The sequence below is a fragment of the Pagrus pagrus genome (genome assembly GCF_965226575.1).
Source record: "Pagrus pagrus genome assembly, chromosome: 10".
NCBI lineage: Eukaryota > Metazoa > Chordata > Actinopteri > Spariformes > Sparidae > Pagrus > Pagrus pagrus.
In genome coordinates this window covers 16,365,707-16,387,081 of record NC_140194.1, presented here as the reverse complement: position 1 = coordinate 16,387,081, position 21,375 = coordinate 16,365,707, and the positions used below count along the sequence as shown (strand labels likewise).

Here is a 21,375-nt window from a genome sequence, read left to right as displayed (position 1 = left end):
CAAACGGATGGAGAACACAGTAGCTAAGGCTCTCTGCTGCGGACTCACAGACACAGCAGAGCAGGGACAAGACGAACCCAGCCTTGAATTCCAGCTGAAGTCACGTGGGACTGTGACACCCACCTGCGAAAGATCCGTCTCAATGCCCGATTGAGTTTGGAAAGTGTAGGCATATAGGCATGAGCGCAGACACATACTACAACACAGTATGTAGGCATCTATTTACATACAAATGAATACAAACAGACACACACACACACAATACCTCACATAGAGTTCAGAAATGCAACACCCACCAAGCACAACCTTGTTACCTAAAATACACTCTGAACACACATCAAAAGTCAATTAAGCTTCCAGACAACACTGTTCCCCAAAATACTTAATAATGTGATTTGAATGTCAGCTTATTAGCATACCAGTGTGTCTGCGGTCCAAACTTTACATACAGAGTGAAACTGGGGGCTCTAATTTCAGGATGGTGTGTGACAGTGGCATGAGCTGCCAAGAACACCAGCGGTGTTATGTGCAGGGTGGAGTTAATTAAAAATAATTGTCCCGGCCGGATAGGCTACTAATATTGTAAACATCATCAGAGTTCAGGGACACAGTCGCAGTTCGGGGGTTCTGACGGGTCAGCCTTTTTGGCATTAACTTGTATGGGCAGGATAACCTTTTCTATCTAAAAGCTATTAACAACAACTTCCCAAAAAAAAATGTTTTGCTCTACAGCAGACGGCAACCTTGGACAACAACATCAACAGTCCCTTCAACTACAGTCAACAGCAGCAAGGAGATAAAGAAGTAGAGGAAATCCCCAGACTCCCTTATGAAATCGACCAGTTCGAGACTTGTTGAGTGACGAGAAACTTTATAAACTTTGTGAAACGCTGTCTATGAAAAATTGTTGATTATTTAGGCCTTCTTGTAAATTCGGCATATGTTCTACTTTAAGTTCCTTCTTTGTGTCTGACTGTCCCAGTGATGTACTTATTAATTTGCATATACATCAGGGAAGTGAGATCACAAGTGCTCACTCGAGATGCATTTCAAGGCGAGGCGTGAACTGACGAGCTGTCCCCTTGTGAAGGGTGTATACGAAGCGGATCTGCCTCTTTGTTACTACTAACAGAGAACTTAATGTGTAAAATTTCAGCTCACTACTTCAATGCATCAGCTTTTACACAAACAGATATTTATCCCCCCAAAAAATTGTGGCTCATTTAGTGGCTTAATTAACCAAATCCAATTATGTGTGTAGGGTGTGATATTAACTTTTCTGTTCACAGGCAAAATGTCTCGTGAATTTTCATATTTTACCAGCCACTCAACACATAACCATTGCAAATCTATCAGCCACAAATTTAGGACTGGTGCTAATTTTGTGCCCTGTGCCACAATAACAAGCTAACACATCACATGTCTTATTGATTATGCCTAATATATTTCACGACGACGGCAGGTTATGTGTTTTCAGCAGGCCTGCATGAAAAATGACTTGTAAAATATTCCTATGATATTGCACATCATCAGTATTGTATAGGGCTGCATCTTGTGATTATTTTCACAGAGATTAATCTGCAGAACAGGTTCTTGATTTAGCAATCATTTGGTTTATCATATGTCAGAAAATGTGGGAAAAAATCCTCATTTCTGATCAACAGTTAAAAACCCAAATACATTTACTATCATAGAATTACTCCTTTGTGACATTTCATTTCATTTGAGATATTTATTTTTTGGATCTGTTTACTGTAGGATGAGTCTGCTCTTGTATGTCTATCCTTGCCAAGCTGAAAGCCAAATATTCCATGCAGGGCAAGAAGGACTTAATTGAACTGATTGAGAACCAGCAAATATTCACATTTGAAGCTTCAACCAGTCAGTTTTTGTGCATTTTTGCACAGTAAAATTACATTTAAAGGTCCAATTTGTCAGCTAGTTAATGTCTGAGTCTCATTCCAAACTCATCACCAAGCAGAAGCATCTGTGTTTGACAAGTTGAGAATGAGGCTCAACAATTCTTACAAGTTGGACCTTTAAAGGACTGGTGTGTAGGATTTGGAGGCATGCGATTGCAACCTCCCCTACCGCTGGAAAAGGCAAAAAATGCCAATTCTATAGCTATAGTTTTTAGTTTATTGTTGCCGAATAACTTTCTCTCTATCAACTAATCTATGAATCCCTGAATCATTTTAGCTCTGGTACTGTATTTATACCATGTGACTTTGTTGTTGTGGCCACTCAAGTCAGTATATTACATTTTTATTTGATATTAGACAGAGAATTCATATAATATTTTAGAGATTGTGCTTGTGAGATTCTTCAGATAACATATCCACATCTGGAACGCCACACCAAGCCTGGCAGTGTTTGGCAACGGCAACAGGTTGACACACTCCGCTTTGGGTTTTACCGGTAAACCGGTAACCTGAAGGAAAATTAATCGCCAACTACTCCTGAAATTGATCGTTTCAGTCATTTTTGAGGCAAAAATATAAAAAATTTGCTGGTGTCAGCTTCATAAATTAAGGATTTGCTGCTTTTCCATTTCTGATATTAAATGAAGAGTCTGTGAGTTTTTAAATGTTTGTTTGCTTCAAACATTTGAAGTTGCTATTTTGGGCTCTGGGACATTTAAATCTTTAGACAAAATGATTAATTAGTAAATTGGAAAATAATCAGCAGATTAATGAATAATAAAAATAACCGTTTGTTGCAGCCCTACTTACTAGACTCTACCTGGCAATTTACTGATGTGAAACTGGAGTCCTGAGTGTGCAGCGTTGGCAAGTTGACAATTTGGAAGTGTTTCAAGGGTCCAGAGCTCAAGAAACCCCACCTACTCAGGACTGATGTAGAAAACCGATGCTAAAAACCCAAACACACACCCCTAACCACGCTGCAGGACTAGACACAGAAACAGTTGAACAGTGTTCTCAGACACAACAGATGAATATTGTTCTCAGTTATGCAGCAGACGAGTGACTCAGTCCCACAGGGCATAAGGCGCTGACGAGAGGGGTTATGTGTTTATGTGTTTGTGTTTGTTTGTGACTGTATGAGGGGACAAAGGAGACAAAAAGTGGCACCTTTCAATGCAAACGTGTTATCTTTTCACACACATGCATATGCAAAGCCGCACAAACAAACACATGCCTCCCCACACACACTAACACAAACAGGCCATTATCATTCCTCTGCTTCAACGCTGCAGCATCAGTAGAGATTAGTCCCCCGGTGACCTAGCGTTACCCAACACACTGCGCAAGTCTGCAGAGAACCATCTATCTTCTCCCTCCATCTTCCCTCTTCTCTCCTCTCCTCTCCTCTCCTCTCCTTCCCCCTTCTGCTTTTTAGTCTATGCCCAGCCGTCTGCATCGCCTCTCTCCTGAGGTTTCAGCTGTCCTTTCCTGTTCTCTGCTCTCTATGTCTCTATCTTGGTCTTTTTCTCTCTCCCTTGGCATCTCTCAATTCATCAGTTCATCTCTCTCCTCCAAAAAAATCTCCAGTTTTCCCCCCTTCTCTCACTCTTCCTCCATTTCCCTGTTTCTGCTGAGTATAATTTACACAGTGTCGTAGCAGCAAAGTCGACTTCATAAAGGCTAATACGCTGATGGCAGATAGCTGGGAAATAATGAGGGAGAAAGGCCCTAGCTGCATGCTAACTATCCACACTGCAGCTAAAGGCATAGAGATAGGGGAACTAAAGGAGAATGTTTTTCCTCACAAGCTTTTGTTGCATAATGGGAAAACAGTCTATTATTAGCATTGTTCGAATTGCTTATCAAAAGCAATGAGTTCCTCCTGTGCAGTCGGTACACAAACAATGCAAACATGACACTTTAAGGGCCCAGAATGAGATCGTTACTGTTACCAAATAGGACGTGTGTGCAGTAAAGGAAAGTTAGTGCAGCTCAGACTACCAATTTATCAATTGGTACTGGATGACAATGAATTCCTGCATTCATCATCTTGTTAGTGTCAGTTTTGATGTTGCACAAATGGAGCATGTGGTGCACATTTTTATCAAGATGCGTTAGATAATTCTTCACAATGAAGAACAACAAACAGGAGCGGTGCCGCCACTAGTTATAAAACAAGTGTTGCATGAGATCCTGTTCCAACAGAGAAACTAAAAGCCTCACCAACACCAGATGACAGAGGGGAGATATGGAAGTTAAAAAAGGTTGAGATAAGAAAAGAGACTTAAGAGGGAAACAGAAGGAGATGCTGAAGAGATGGAGAGATAGAAAAGGGGAAAGAGTAAGCAATTTTGACATGACCGGAGCAGGACAGGAAAGACTGGAATGCTCTATAATGTAAACATACTGCGTCAGAAAGGGCCTGGGAGCGCTGGACACAAGCACACAATGTCAAGAGCAGTAGAGGACTGAACCCAGTGAAATGATAAGCACTCTTTCCGCTTGTCACATGGATCCAATGGTAAAATTCTTATGTTTTCTTATACAAAGTAACATAACTTTAGTGGAAATTTGCTCAAAGCTGTAACAGTGGAATGCAGTAGTGCTGACAATGGGAAAGTATGCTGTTACATTACATTACAAGGCAAACTAATGTGAAAGGGATTGTACTCCTGAATCCGGGCTTCTCAAGAAGTAGTGTTGTAGTATTGTTGGTGTGTGTAGTCAAACAGTCAATTACTGTATCATAGATATAATTGACAAAAGAAACTAGAGGCTTAGACTTTGTTTGGGATGCACCAATGCATTTTTTTTCTTTCATTATATTAGATTCCATTACCTGCTTTTTAGTATCTGCTTTTTGTTCACAAGACTAATCTCTAAACTAAATATATTTTTAGTAAGCCAACTTTTACTAGCTTATTCTTTTTCAGTCTCATGTTACCTTACGACTGACTCATGTATGTGTATAGATTTTTCATCCATTCTGATTTACATGTACTGATACCACAATGTGACCTTTGACCCTATGCTGCACTGACTGATACCACAACCGGTAGCCGAAGCACCCGCGGCAGATCAGGTGCCTGGGCCCGGATCACATGACCCACTCCTTGGGGGTATCACCATGGCGATTGCGTTTGACATGCTACTCATGAGGTGTCTTGTTCCTGTCTGATAGATGTTTGACTCAGTGATTCCTATTACTGATTAACCACACAGGATTTCATTGGGCAGGGTGGAAACTTACAGTGTTTGTCCACTGGGACCAAGTTGTTCTTTGCAGTCAGGTTAGACTTGTTTGCAAGGCTTTGAAACTTCTAGTTTTGCCAACATATGCACCCACAGACACTTTTATTTACCATTGCTACATCACTTAAAGCCTCTGAGGGATACAAAAGTTAGCATGCAGGAGGACGTCTCCTTCTCTGTCCATCCCGAAGAAAAAAGAAGGTGGCAGGAGAGAAAGTAGACACAATCATCTTTTCTTTCCAGACATAAGAGGGGGGCTGGTGGGGATAATGGAGGCCAGAAAGCCAGACAGGCAGGGCAGGCCAGCTAGTTTGCTAGCTAGCTCCCTGCCACGCTTCATTAGCTATTGTCATGTCGCTGCATGGCTGGGACTGCTCGTGTCTGTGTTTCTGTGCCCTGTGTGTATCTGCAGCGATGTGGGTCTGACCAGAGAAGATGGTGGAGGCCATATAGGTCAGTCGAAGCTGCATGTATACTGTGTGAATGTGATGGCTGCCATCACCCGTTCTTCCAGAGCTGGATGTTTTCTGCTGCATCGGTCTGGCTCTCTGACCGACTGGACACATTCCAATACTTCACACAGCCTCCTCGTCTGCTCTATCTGCCCTTTTTCTCCTTCCTTATTTCTTTAGCCCACGTTCAAACTCGCTCAGCTCTGTTCTGGCTTGTTCTAATATGCAGATTTGGTTTACCATTTTAAGATTACATAAATTAATCGATCAGCTAAAAGAAAATTAATAACTTTATAGATATATTTTCTGGTTATAGCTTTTGACTTTTAATATTTCCTGGTTTCCTAGTCTTCCAAGAAAGAAAACTGAAACATGACTGCAACAATTTATTTTTTATATATATACATATATATTAATTTGAAGAGACATTATGGATTTTTTCTTTTTTCTTTTCCATCAGTGTTTATATGGTTACTTATTCATGTAAAATGTCTTGAAAGTTAAAAGGTCAAAGTCTGCATACCCAGAAGCTCTTCACTCCCACAGAGAACACTGCTCCTGAACACCTCGTCAGTAGTCTCGCCTTTAATTATTTGATTTCTTGACATCACATTATGTCACCATGTCAGACATTTGCATAATCTATGCCTAGCATCCGAGAATTACTTTAGCACAGCTACTCTGTCGTCAGTTAGTTAGTTAGTGGTACTGGCTCAGGTATGTGTGAGCTGACCAATCAGAGCAGACTGGGTTTGAGGGGGGGCCTTAAAGAGATGGGAGCCAAAACAGAGTGTTTCAGACACAGGGGGAATACAGTGCTGCAGCACTGGACAGCATGAGAAAACTAATGTTTGTTTTAAACATTTAAACATGTGAACCTATTCTAGTATTTACCTAACATAATATTATGAATCTGAAAATGAGCATATGTCTCCCTTATTCCTCGTGTAGGTCCACAAAATGTCTAAATAAAATGCCCATCACAATTTCCCACAGTCCAAAGCCACATCTTTAAATTGTTTGTTTTGTTCGCCCAACAGTCCAAAACCCAAAGATATTTAATTTACCATTGAACATGACAAAAGCAACAAATCCACACATTTGAGAGGTTGGATGTTTGACATTTTTGCTTGAAAAGCAACATTGACATTATTATTCAATTTTTAAAGTAGTTGCATTATTTTCAGATGAATAAGCGCTTAAGTGTAGCTCAAAATTGAACATTTTGGGACGAAACAAGCTATTCTAAGACATCATGGTGGGCTCTGGAAATTTGTGATAAACATTTTTTCATTATTAGGTTATGTTTTCAACCGTGTCCGTTTGTTTGCTGATTTGTTGGTTTGTCAGAAGGATTACGCAAAAACTACTGAACAGATTTCCACGAAACTTGGATGGAGGATGGATCTCGGCCCAGAATAGACCCTATTAACTTTTGGTGCAGATCCAGATAAAGGGACGGATCCAGAAATCTCAGTGAGATTCCTTAATTTCTCAAAGAATTACGCATGAATCTTGATTTTAAAAAAATCAGGCTGATATCTTGGCTAGTTTTCATATATTATCCAAAAAGAAAATAATTGTAAGATTGATCAATAATAAAAATAATCATTACTTTAGCATCAAAGAGCTGTTAATGATAAATAAGGAGAAAAAAAAGGAAGCAGGAAGGAGGCTGTGTAGCTGGATGTATCCTGTGACCTGTGTTTCAACTGGTGTCAAGTAGATGAAAGAGGAGATGAGATGGAAAAATGTAGGTACTGTTGGAAATGGTGCTGCTCCTCCTGACCTCCTTTATCTATTATCACATCACGGGAGACAACGTTTATTCCATCAATCTGGACTCTTGTTTGTGATGCTACCTTTCATCTCTCGTCATCTGTCTTATTTCCTCCCCTGTTTCTATCCTTCTCTTTCTGGTTCCTCCTCCTCCCTCTTCTCTTCCATATCTGTATCCGTGAAGAGTGGCAGCTTCGGTAATCACAGTGAAAATCATGCATCATCCATTCACACTTACAAGGAAGCTTCAGATGCACACTCACACCCACACGTACAACAACACTCAAATCATGTATATGGATCACTTGCTAATTTAAGACAATAAACACATTTGAAGTGGACGTGACTCTTTCAACACTACACTTTAAACAAACGGACCGCAGAATACACACAGACTTAAGGTGAGGTAATCAGCATCAAAGACAGCGAGGTTTATCCAACACATCTCAGCACTCCTGTTTCTCAACAGCCACAAGAGCTACAAGCCAGCTTTGCAACAAAGGCGGTAAACTCTTGACCTTTCGGTGTTCATTTGTTCAACTTTGTTTAATCCTCAAGGAAAGTCTGTTCAAAAGGACATAAGCCCTCCGCCCAACAGCGTTGGTTATGACCTAAAGTTTACTGACGCGCCGTCACCCCACAGAAAGACGCTTTAAGCTGCTCACACGCAACGAGGATGTCAAAACACTTACATATCCTTATAAACACACACACACACACATGCTTTCTTGTCCTGCATCCATCTCCATCTCCGCCATGCCTCAAGTGCCAAGTTACACAACAGGGATCGTCTTCCTAATGCGAGTGCTCCGAGAGGAATTTGTCACAGTGCCGCCTCTTGCTCTTTTCAGGCCCCGACTCCATCCATCCTTTTGGTTTCACACACAGAAGTGATCCAATCCATTCTGCCTTATTGTTGACAAACATGTTACTGCACATCCCTAATGAATCACTCCAGATCTGCGTGTGTGCGTGCATGTGTGTGCATGTCAGTGTGTGTGTGTGTGCACAGTGCTTGGGGCCCAGATGGTGTTGTAGACAGAAAAATTGTGCTGATATGTCCCAAAACACAGGCCCAATATAGTCCATACACAAATATAAACAACAAATAAAATGAAAGAATATATCACCATCCAAATTAGGTCATGCTGCTTTATGTGCAAAAAACAATACTGCGATTCATCTGCCAATCATTTTTGAGAAAAATCTATGATTCGTTTAGTCTGGAAAATGTTCAAAAAGTTGTTAATAATGCTCCAATGGAATGTCTTCAAATTGCTTTTGTCGAACTAACAGCTCGAAACTTTCATACTCTTTATTTACTAAAGTAAATGACAAAGAAAAGCAGCAAACCTTTTAATTTAAGAAGTGTCAACCAGCAAAAATTGGATATTTTGCTTGACGGACTTACAACAATCAGCAAAGGACTTGTACATGCAGTGGTCAAACAGTCCTTAATTCTATTTTCATAATCTTCATCAAATAATCAAGTTTAAGGTGTCTGTAACTCCAGGATAACAGTGCAAAAATTAATTAATTAGTTAATTACTTATTAACAATGATATCTGTCCATTTTCCATTAACCAATTTTGAAATGTCACAAAAGCTCATCACAAGAGCTCGGGGTGACATCTCCAAGTTCTTTGTTTTGTCCAACAAACATCCAGATAACCAAATGTATTAAATTTACAGTGATATAAAACAGAAAAAGAAGCTGAAAGCAGCAAATATTTGCCATTTTTGCTTGATAAATGACTACAATTTATCAAACTAATTAATCAATTATCAAAGCAATTGATGAGTCATTTTCCATAGATTTACTAATTCATTAATCAACAAAGAAGTGCAGCAGGATTCTGTATATTACCATCTTTACATACACTACCTACTTGCATGTCAATAAGTTTGACCTTTCCAACATATTCTTTGCCTTTCATGTGCTGCTGCAAATGAAAAACAATATGTTGTTTTAATGAAGAAATGACTGATGTGTTTGGTATTTTTGTGTATGCAGCCAAAAGGCCACGTAACACTCACAAATCTGCAGATTCCCCTCTGATCCTCTTCACACAGCTCAGCTTGTGGCATTCAAATACAGCTGTTAGCATAGTCCGAAACTGCCCACTGAGTTTGATAGCGTCATTAGGTATTTATGACACGAGACAAAACCTCACGACTAGTTATACCAACACCTCCGTTAAGTTACTCCAAGATTAGTCAACCTGAGATGGAGAAGACAGACGGTTGCTTTGCATTGTTGCTGCTGTCATATGAGACGTTGCAGCCGTTAAAGAGGGCAGCAGTGTGTGTATGAGTGTAGCTCTTTGTTGTTACCTGCTGTGCAACAAGGGACCGCTGCATTATTCTTAATTACAGGCAGGCGACTGTGACCCAAACAATAGATGATGGGAAAAACTAGCAGAGTTTTGAAATCCACAAACCTCACCACGCCAGGGCAGCCAGATGATACTCTATATTTATGTGCGTCTCATTTTAGCATGTGTCTACGTTCACCCTTAGTATATATCTGTTTCCACTGCTACTGCCTGCTCTTCCAAATTAAACCTCACTTCATGTCCACTCAAAACTGCCAATGCAACGCCGCTCTCCTCTGTGCCCAACTGCCCATGTAATAACGCCTGATATTGTTAGTGCCCATTTACTTCTGCCTATCTGTGTGCCCACTGCGCTGTGTTCGAGAGTGCCAGTCTGGGGCCTGGCGCTCGGTTGTGTGGACGGCAGCGGCTCTGCCTGATCGTACTTGGCACAGCATCAGTGGCTACCTGAGTCATCCAGTCTGCCTGCTCCTCCTCGCCCTCCAGCACCCATCAAATCGAGCTCTTTCCGCATTTGCACACTGACAGAGAGGAATGTGGGCTTGGTCCAAATAGATCTGAATGGATACGGGGCTCTTACGCATGCAGGAAAAGAGGTTTGGACACACACCATGACTTTGAGATTCGCTGCTCAAAACAGAGACGGAAAATACCAACAAGAGGGCCTTTGTTCTGCAACATTTCTCTCCTCGACTGTTTTTCCATAAAAAGACAGTGCTTCCTGAATTGACTGAGTGACGACTGAAGTGACTCCCAGAACTAAAAGTCACTTAGTCAGAGATTTTTTCTCAGGAACATGGAAGCAAAGGAAATAGTCTTCAGTTCAGTCTTGTAAGTCTGCATTAGAGGGCCTAATTAGGCATAATTAGGTAGAAATGACTAAAGGCTATTAATCTCTATTGAATATCAAGAGTGGGTAGATACAGGTGTTGGTCATGCATTGTGAAATATCCTGTCAAGACAATTTAAAATGATGCTAGTGTGTGTGTGTGTGTGTGTGTGTGTGTGTGTGTGTGTCTTTGTCTCTATGTATTTCAATTAGCCACAGTCCACCATGTGACTCATAATGCCTGCGCCTCTGCTATCCATGCTTATTCACAATATGTAAATCTACGATGCATTGCAGCCCTTTCAGCTGGTCGAATTCCTGATATAACCGCCTGTGTGTGTTGTGTAGAAGTTGTGTTCAGAGGTGCCATTGTTCAGTAATGCTATGCACTGAGGTGCGTCATGTGGCGAGCTGTTGTCTTGCATCGGTGCTGAGATGCACTGCTGCTGCTGCTGCTGCTGCTGCTGCTGCTGCTGCCGCTGCTGCTGCTGCTGGCTGTGCTAATGTTGACGTGTGTTGACACTCTTGCTGTGTAAGCTCCAGCGCCATAAAGAGACAGTGTGTGTCTGTGTGTGAGTGTGTTCTTGTTATTGTTGTCATAGGAGATGTTTTGGCCTTAAAAAGGCAGCTGAAGTGTATGCGAGGTGAATTATGCTTCAAGATGATGCTGTGTACTGTATGTGATGTACATGTACAGTATGTTCTGTTGTAGCACGTTACAGCACCATGCAACAATGAACTAATGCGTTTTTTTCCCTCGCTGTGACCCAGACAAAAGAAGAAACCAGCTACAGATACAGAAACAGAAACAAAAAGAGAGGAGACACAAAACATGGAGGTGCTGAGGAGGGGATGGTGGGGTGAGGAAGATTAGAGAATAGCAGACAGAGAGAAGGACACAGACATATGGGGATGAAATGACAAGGAGACGAGGGGGGAAGGAGGTGTTACCTTTCGGGGGACGAGGATTTCTCCGAGTTCACGGACATGAGCGGTGCCTGTTAGCCGCTCGCTGGCCGAGGGACCACAGGAGACGGCGAAATAGAACAGAAAGCTGCTGTCTCTCTCTCTCTCTTTTTTTTGACTCTTCTCTCCTTATCTCTCTCTGCTGTGTGTCTGGAGAGGAGAGGGTTATTGCCTCCCCTCCTCCTCCTCCTCCTCCTTGTCCTTTTCCCTCCTCCTCTTCCTCCTCTCTCTGTCTCTCTTGTCCTCTCGCTCAGAGGAGAAGAAAAGGATGGAGGTCGAGACTCCGGCGAAAGGATAGGAAAAAAAAAGAGCAGCAACTGTGCAGTGCACAATCTGGCTGAATGTGTGTGTCTGCCTACGTCAACGTGTGTGTGTGAGCAGATAGCGAGAGCAGCAATGTCAGTCAGGCGCCCCTCCTCATGCCCCAGCCTCCTTACTCCCTCCCTTTCCTTCCTTCCTTCCTTCTCCTCTTTCACCTTGCCTCTCTCTCACTTTCCCTGCTCTCACTGAGGCTCCGTTTGTGTCTTCCTCTTCCCTTTGTCTCCTTCCTCTCTGGTGTCGCTGGTTGTAACTAGGCGATGAGATGAATACACAGGCTCTCGATCCACAGTGTGTGTCTGCCTCCGTCTATGTATCCCTCCCTTCCTCCTCTCTCTGTCTGCTGGCTCTATCAGGCCTTCTGCAGCTCTGCACAACAACAGAGCCCTGAGCGAGCTGGAGCGTTCCACTTTGCACACAGGCAGAGGGGTGTCGGCTTGTCACGGCAACAGGAAAATTAATGCCTTTCTCCTTGAGGTGCACTCTCCTCCCCCTTTTCCCCTCTGAATTAGTCTCTCTCGCTCTCTCTCTCGCTCTCTCTCTTGCTCTCTCCTTCTCTTCCAATTGCCTTATTACGACATCCTGTATCTCAGGGCAACGCCGCACAGATCTGCCTTGCTCTTCCCCCCTCTTCTCTCTATCTGGCATCCTCCCCTCCTTTTCTCTAAAACCCCCCACTCCACCTCTGCCTTTTTCGCAGACTGGATGCTGTTTGTGTGTGTTTCTTTGCTGCCTCCATCCCCGTCCGTCTCTATTTTCTCGCCATCTCTCAGGGCAGATGGGTCTGCTTCTACATGAGTGAACAGCTCACAGAGAGGTAGCCAGAGGGTGTTGCCATGATGGGGGTCTGTCTCCATAGCTCGGTCTGACCTCAATATTATTGTGTGGGTGTGTGGGTGTACGTGTGCGCATCTATAAGGGTGTGCGTGTGAAAATGCACAGTGGGGGTTTAAGGGGCATCCTGAGGTTAATGTGACTGACTAGTCGCTCAGAGGGTGGACAGGGGAACACATACAGTACTAGTATTTACAGTATATACAGGTTCTTTCTCTAAAATACTCGAGTCATTATGAAATTAGTCAACAAGAGATTTAAAGAGCAAAGGTTTATGGATTGATAGAGATAGGTAAGGCTGGACAAGATCTACCATGAGACGATTTTAGAGAGGTAGCTGTCCCTTTAATTTCTCTGTGTGTTTAAGGTCATCGTGGGCAATGTTGCAAATTAATAAGCATGGCTGCTTCATGGCAGTACTAGATTTGCTGGATTTTCCATCAGTGTGATGAAGTATCTTGTTTTATCAGGTATTTAATTCCCCTATCTGGTCATCAGCCATGCTGGTCACATGGCTCCATGGATGGCGATGTCAATCAGTTGGTTCAACACTTTGATCCAAACTGAAATATCTACACAGTGATTGGATGGATTACCCTAAAATTTAAGACAGACCTTCATAGTGCCCAGGCGATGAATCCTGCTGACTTTTGTGATCCTCCTTTTATTCTAGCACCACTAAGAGGTTGACATTCTTGCTTTTTAGTAAAAGGTCTAAAAAAATACAATTACATGGATTGCCATGAGAGGTGGTACAAACATTAAAGGGACTCTATGTAAAGACACTTTTTCTGGCTATTGTTACATGTGAGATACGTGAAAAATTAAGGCTTCCCCATCTTGTTTAGTTGCCTATAAAAGCCTGTGGACAATTTGTTTAGGTTGTTTAATGCTGCTGGACTGCAGATTTCTTTCTGAAGGACTCTGGTCAGATTTTCAGCGTCAGTCCAAAGGATGTTACTTTATGCACATTCTTGAGATCCTTGTCTCAGTGCCTCTCTTCGCTCCGCTAACAAAGAGCAACATCAGCTAACATTAGTTTAGAAATGGAGTCCACTGACATAAACTAATGACACTTCCACTACAACACAGAAGGTCCACAGAGTCCTTTTTTTTTTGTACTGATTAAAAGTATTCAAAATTTATATTTGTCGGATGCTTAACAGTAGTGATGCTGCTCTTTGTGTCAGCAAAACTAACGACATTATCGTCAGCTTCATCTGTGCTTTACGTTGACGCTTACAGAAGATGGTGACCATATAAACATCATACCTGCTAAAGATGAACATGCTGGCATTGTCACTGTGAGCATGCAGATAGTGTGGCTGTAGACTGTGATCAGTCTTGTTCCAGTTTTAATCTATGTTCTATACATTCTGTCTTAACTGAGCCTCCAGAAAATGAACCATACTATGATACATATCACAGTGCCAATTTTAAAATATATTGTGATATATAGGCCATTTTTTTTAGAGATGCAATGATTGCTTGATGAATCAAATAGTCGGTCAAACAATATTAATTGCTAAAAAATGTCAAACATTTGCTGGTTCCAACTTCTTAAATGTGGATTTGCTGCTTTTCTTTGCTATTTTTGATAGTAAATGAAGACTCTTTGTGTTTTTTGACAGTTGGTTGGACAAAAGAAGCAATTTGAAGATGTCACTTTGGGCTCTGGGAAATTGTGATGAGCATTTTTCACACCTTACGTACTAAACAATTAATCGTGAAAATAATAAAGATGAATCGAAAATGAAGATGAGCATTAGTTGCAGCTAGACTTATAATTTGATTTGAATATTTGGTATACTTTACTGCACAAGCTGCTGCAGGTTCAATGTTATAAAATGTCTAACAAATACATTCTAATGGTGATAGTACAAACACTGTATATCTGAAAGCTATCAGACGCATGAGACAGGAACAGAAAGGAAACAGGGACACAATAATCCCCTTTCTCTGCCATCTCCGTACAGTTCCACTTTCCCACATAAAAGGACTACATTAGGCACACATGTCTCTGAGCCAAACTATTGTCCTCATTCTCTGTGGATGTGGGCCAATGGGGGGTAAAGAACACACTGGGTCTCAGCGCAAGTACACAGCAAGAGGAATATTGAGCTAATGTGAGAGGGTGCACTCGACTTTTTATTCATTTATTTTCCATACCCTGTTTTTTCGGGGTCATGGGAAGTGGGGGAGGGGACTGGAGTCTATCTCGGCACACACTGGATGTAATGCGGGAAAAAGCCATCACAAATTTTCATTTGTAAAAGAATTCATACACACGCTGCAAATGTGCACTAATTCATCTGATCTGCATGTGGGTAAGACAAACATTGACTAAATAATACAGAAGCCGAAACATTTGGTCACTTCATCTTTTAGCTGTTTCAGAGAAAATTCATCACCAACAACTTCAACAATTAATTAACTGATGCATTTTTTAAAATCGTGATCTCCCTGCCACTCTAACGTGAGCATTTTCTGCTTTTCTCTGTTATTCTAAATTAAAAAATTTTTTGACAAAACTAGGCATTTAAAGAGCCCAGGGTGATTGTGATTGTAGGGTAGTAGATAGTATTAGGGATGCAATTAATGATTATTCTCATTCCCGATTATTTTTCTCAAATAGTTGTTTGGTCTATCAAAATTTGGAAAATGTGAAAAATGCCAATCACTTTCTGCCAGAGCCCAAGATGACATCCTCAAATGTCTTGTTTTGTCCACAACCCAAAGATGTTTTCTGTCTGACAGAAGTGAGGAAACCAGAAAATATTCAAGTCAAGTCAGGTCAGTTTTATTTATATAGCGTAAAATCACAATCACATTGTCATCTTTCTTCCATAGACCCTCAATTTGAGTAAGGAAAAACTCTCCAGAAAAAAACCCTTGGAGCAGGAAAATAAGAAATTGGAAGAAACCAGAAAAAAAATGAAAAAAACATATCATACCATTATAATGAACCTTATCAAATCGTATTAACCATAAACCATAAAATATTTAAATTAAGATAAAGCCTGAATCAGAATGAATTAGTAAAACAAAAGTAAAAAAGTAAAACATTAGGTTAATCTAATACTTACTCGATTAATCGTTACAGCAAGGAGTTTTTAACTAGTTATGAAACAGTCTCAATTTAATACTGATGCCCTTATATGACCTACATAAGCAAACAAGACCATCAAGACCTTACAGCTGCCTAGTGTCTGCATGCAGACTGGAAGAGCCAGTGTCCTTCTCAGACAAAGTTCCAGTGAGTGGTACGTTAGCCAGGTAAAGGAAGCAGGGGGAGATTTTTATTCTAAATTTCATTTTTGACATTATATTTTGTGGTTTTGACGGTGAAAACACAACCACTTTTTTCCACAGGGGCCTCTAAAATCAGCAAAATATCAAAGTTACTTGTAGTAGATTTAACTACACATGTGAGTCAGAGCAGTGGGGATGTCATGTGAGCTCCTCAATGAACCCCCCTAATTTCATTGGACGCTGTGGTACAATCCTGATGTCATCTTTCCATGGGGATATCTTCCAAGTGACACTTAAGACCCCCGAAAAATGGAAAATCTTATTCACGCAAATTAAACATGCAAACACACACACACACATTCGCACCTCAGGATATTAACTGAGGCTATCAATTTGCAAATTCAAAGCCTGATGCTCGCTCCATTTTCAAAAGGAGAAGGAGCAAAAGAAGAATAAGAAAGAGGGGGAGGGAGAGAGATGATGACTCTCATGAGCAGATATATTTTGGGAGCCGGTATTGAGGCTGCCGGGAGCTATCTTTAAGCGGCCTACTTCTCCTCACTGCCTGGTGGATGCTGGGGAGAGAGACGGGGTTTATGCGTGCAAACACGCACATATGCACACATACACACATACACACAGGCCATATTGCACATTTGCTTGTGGACACACAACACATGCAAGAGAAGCCACAAAGCACAATCATACAGACACAAGTAGACGAATTCATACACGGTGGATTGTGTGTGTTTGTGTGTGTGTGACGAATAAGATGCTGCTACTTTAACAGTAGTGACGCTGCTCTTTGTGTCAGCAGCCTTGTTGTGACTGTCTGCAGAGAAAACACTGCCCCCAAGTGGTAAAACACAAGCACACACACAAAGTGGCGTATCTTAAATATTGTGTGCGTGTGTGTGCACGCGCGTGCATGCGTGCGTGCGTGCGTGTGTGTGTGTCACTGTACAGATTGATTGACATACTGATAGCCCCAGGTCTCCCTTAGAGCAGCTCATTTTCTTTGATACGGACTTCCATATGGAGCTCACTCGCCTATGGGACTCTGCAATTCAGACTGCATGACATAGCCTGTGGATACATGATGTAAATCTGCACACACATGCACACACACACACACACACACAATGTGTACTTATATGGGAGCTTTCAGAGAAATACTAGTTTCCTGGCATTTGTATTTCGCTATTGAGATACATTTCTGGATTTTTGGATTTTTTTATTTTAATTATATGATAATTAAAGGGCATACTATCAATAAAGATACACAGCAGAGTCCCTTTAGTATTAGGGAGTACTACTCAGCCTGTGAAAACAGTTTTATTATGTGTTCACCTCCACCCTCCTATCTGCACCCTGAACTCATTTGACTCTAACTTTAGTATTATATATATTATTTAAATTGTATATATTTTTAGGTGTGGAAAAAGCATTTGCTAGCAGGAGCAGACAACTTTTTTACAGTGGCTCCAACCTCAGACAGAACTGAACATTGTGGCCCTTCATCCAGACTATTGGACCATTTGAATTGTTGCAGCAGAAAAAGCACAGGTAGATAATGACGGCTTTTTTCTGTTTAACTTTATTTAATGAGGTAGCCTCACTGAGATCAAGATCTCTTTTTCGGGTGAGACCAGAGGAAAAAGAACATTCACAGTTAAGAAACGAAATTAACACAGAGTACGGAAAGAAGGCTCCGTCTGTATGTCTATGTGAATCTAACATTGAGCATAAATGAGTTTGCAGTTAATTCTATTTAAGGTGCATAAATCACTTATATCAAGGTTAGCTCGTACACGTGAAATATCTAATGTTCAGCAGTTTATTGGATAATTTACTTAGTTACAAGATGTGTTCTATTTAAGTGTCCCAGTAAGCCATGACAGTGACCCAGTCTGCACAATACAAGGTCCTGGAACTGGCTCATATCAGCGCAATGCAGGCAGCCATTATATATGTTATTAATTACACCTGTGCTTTTCCTTCTTTGACATGTCACACACACACTTCTGCCATTATAAAGTCTAACAACCAGACATGAAGACGAGTCACAGGTTTCAGTCTTGCTCATGGCATTTGCCTTGAATCATTCCAGTTTTTCTCTCTTACTCATGTCCCGTCACTCTGCTTTCTTCCAGTTAAGCGGAAAAAGGTATAACACACACACACACACACACACACACAGAGCAGAGCAGAGCAGCATTACTGGTCAATGTTGAGTGCTCGTAATTCACCCAGACATACACAGGTAAGCAGCTTGCACATTCTGTGCCTCATTACTCTGGGGAACGCACTCTACAGCAATACGTTTGAATGTGTGCACTTTGCAAGCTAAAGCAGGTGTATGGCCGTGTGTGTGTGTGTGTGTGTGTGTGTGTGTGTGTGTGTGTGTGTGTGTGTGTGTGTGTGTGTGTGTGTGTGTGTGTGTGCAGTGTGAGTGGGTGAGGGGAGAGAGGGAAGGCAGGGGGGATATTTAGTTCACTTAAAGCTTATACCAAAAAAACAGTGAGATTATGACCCAGTAATAGCTCCACCTGGTCCTGAGTGTGTGTGTGTGGGTGTGTGTGTGTGTGTGTGTGTGTGTGTGTGTGTGTGTGTGTGTGTGTGTGTGTGTGTGTGTGTGTGTGTGTGCGCGCGCGCGCGTGCGTGCGTGCGTGCGTGCATGTGTGCATGTGCGTGTGTGTGAACGTGAGTGAGAGCTCATTAGCTGAGTGTGTTTAATTGATGAGCAGGTGACCTTCACCCTCTCTTCCTGCACTCTGACCTCAGCTGCTTCGCCGGGCTGACATGTTTAAATGGATTCTATCACACATGGGGGCAGGCAACAATTAACATCAAACTGACCCACAAAATGGCCGACTGTTTTTTCACACCCTTTCACCGCACTACTGGAGGACGGGACAGATCCTGATATCAACACTTCACTGAGAAATACCCTGTTTGTGTGATCAATGTACTGTATATGTACTGGCGTGCACTAACGAATACACAAATTTAAGTGACTGGTTTCCATTTTGCTTATGAATCATATGTCCCTCTAGAGTCGTCTGAAACTGCAATTCCAAGGGTAAGATTTTAGGGCTGCAACGATCAGTCAATTAGTTGTTTAGTCTATTGAAAGAAAATAAATCACCAACGATTTTGATAATCAATTAATTGTTGCAGTCATTTTTCAACCAAAAATGTCAAACATTTGCTGGCTCCAGCTTCTTAAATGTAAGGATTTGATGCATTTCTTTGTCATTTATTATAATTATGATGACTCTTTCTTTCTCTCTTTTCCATCCTTTTAATAATCGTATCTTTCTCTTTCTGTTTTAATGGGTTTGCACTGGAGAGATCCTTCCCAGATCAAGCCCCTTTCAGTTTTTTTGCACCTCTACATCACTTATTTTTTGTTGCTCATGTGTATAATATTCTGTATGTATAAATGTATCAATATCTTTTTTGTGTGTGCAACACTGGTGGTGTTGGCATGCATGGTGATATAGATAAGTCTATGAATCAATAAATCATTTAAACTAAATACCTAACATTATTGCAGTTCAAGCTTTGTAGTTAATAAATCATATTTCAGGGTTGCCTTTCAGGAAGTATTACGACAGGCAATTTTATTTCCACTTACCCTCATGTGGCTCTTGCTCTGATCGATCTAGTGGCCTTTGACCCTCTGGTTACAGAGAGGTCTGTCTAACCCCCAAGCACCAAATCAGAGGGCCCGTCTCCAAAGGTTCATTTTTTACAGAAGAGGGTAAAAATAAAAGAAGTGAAAGAGGACATCTGAATCACATGAAACAGCAAGTCTTGTATTCATCATGGAACACACACATAATCTGATTGATTTCAATGAGGTCAAAGCTAAAGTATTCAATCATTTCCAGCTTGACAAAGAGAAGAAGGGGGAGAAGACGTACCCACAAAGAATCCTTTCACCACAAGACTATAGCCTCGGACATGGCTCCCCTCTACTGGACAAGACAAGAATTACACTCAATCCTGCACAGAACGTACTCTTGACTTGATACAAGGCATTCATAATGGGATACAAGGCACAGGGGGAAAGTAATGAGCAGTGCTTTAGGAGGGCAAACAAACATAAACAAAAAAATAACAAGGTGTTTCTTTCCTACAGTGAAAGCATGGTGAGAAGAGAAAATAGCACTGGCCACAAGCTGAGGAGGCGTTCAACAATGAGCGCCCTGTGTTTCCAGTGTGATTAGAGCCCTGCAGCACGGTCGGGAGAGAGACAGAGAGAGAGAGAAGGCAGGCCTGTGGTCACCAGTGAACGTCATGTAAACACAATGAATGTGATAATTCAGTTAGCAGAGATACTGCTGTAATAGGATCGAAATAGCCTGAGACTGTTGGTCAAATGTTTCCATAAGACTAAATGTGAGTTTATAGCCTTCATGTTCAAACTAAATGGGGTTAAGCAGCAATCAGAGCAGAGAGGCGGCCAAGAGACAAACGCAGACTGGAAAAATATGCCTGACAACTGGAAAAACACACAGAATTCCAATGTAACATCAAACAAGACTGTGAAAATAAGACCCAAGTTGTAACAAACCAGAATTATTCAAGACAGATTCAAAGACCTTTTAATTCAACATCAGATATGTGAAATTGGTCCTTGTGGACTTAAAAACAACTCACAGCTGGGGTTGATGGGAATTAGGCCTGCAAGATAGGAGGAAAATCAGCAATATGCAATAACTTTGTTCAAGATCAAGTAATAAATGTGCAAATACTGAGGAAGCCATACTAGCCCTTCTCTTCTTCCTCAGTCATCATGCTGGGGAACTCTCGCCATCACCGCCAAATTGACACCAGTTAATCTGAGGGTAGCAGGCGGCTAGCTGGGGCTTCATCTGTTTGGCCAAATGGTGTCGAATGCTTGGCCCATGTATCCAGGGCCCCATCTGATAGGTCAAATGTTGGCATGCTGAGTGCCATTGCATGGTGCGTGTTGATAAAATGATTTTTCTTATTAATAGTGTTTCAGCATGAACTGATGATGGTGCAAGCTGAAAAGTCAGAGAACCATCTTCAAGGGCACACGGACATCTGAATCAAATCTCATGGCAATCCATTCAGTACTTGTTGAGATATTTCAGTCAGGAGTTGGGAACAAATCGGTGGACTGACATTACTGATGAATGACTTACAAAGGGCTGATGTCCTGTTGTAGTATCACATAACATAAGCACTAATGCCGAATACACACATCATGAACTACAGTATCTATCACAGGCTGACTTCGACCAATCAGATCAACAGTCAGAGGGTACTACCATCAGCAGCCCCCCTCGGAAGAAGAACAACATCTTTCCCCTAGAGAAAAGCCTTCTGTGCCATTCTTTGCTCTTCTTTCAATGAAATATACTCTTCAGTTCTGATATAACTGATGTTAGCAGCTA

At 41.5% G+C, this 21,375-nt stretch overlaps 1 protein-coding gene across 13 annotated transcripts in view; it reads right to left on the bottom strand.

Moving 5' to 3' along the window:
- The window catches only part of srpk2 (SRSF protein kinase 2), a 76,583-nt gene that overhangs the window by 39,160 nt on the left and 16,048 nt on the right, over window positions 1-21,375 (bottom strand). For 4 of the 13 annotated variants that reach the window (XM_084364612.1, XM_084364615.1, XM_084364608.1 and 1 more), the window contains exon 1: window positions 11,525-12,221. The exons of 8 other annotated variants lie outside the window; for them this stretch is intronic. In XM_084364612.1, coding sequence (XP_084220738.1) covers window positions 11,525-11,562 — 38 coding nt within the window. In that variant the 5' untranslated portion in view covers window positions 11,563-12,221. Of the gene's footprint in view, window positions 1-11,524; window positions 12,223-21,375 lie in introns of those variants that run through there. One more of the 13 variants, XM_084364613.1, reaches the window with a different exon arrangement.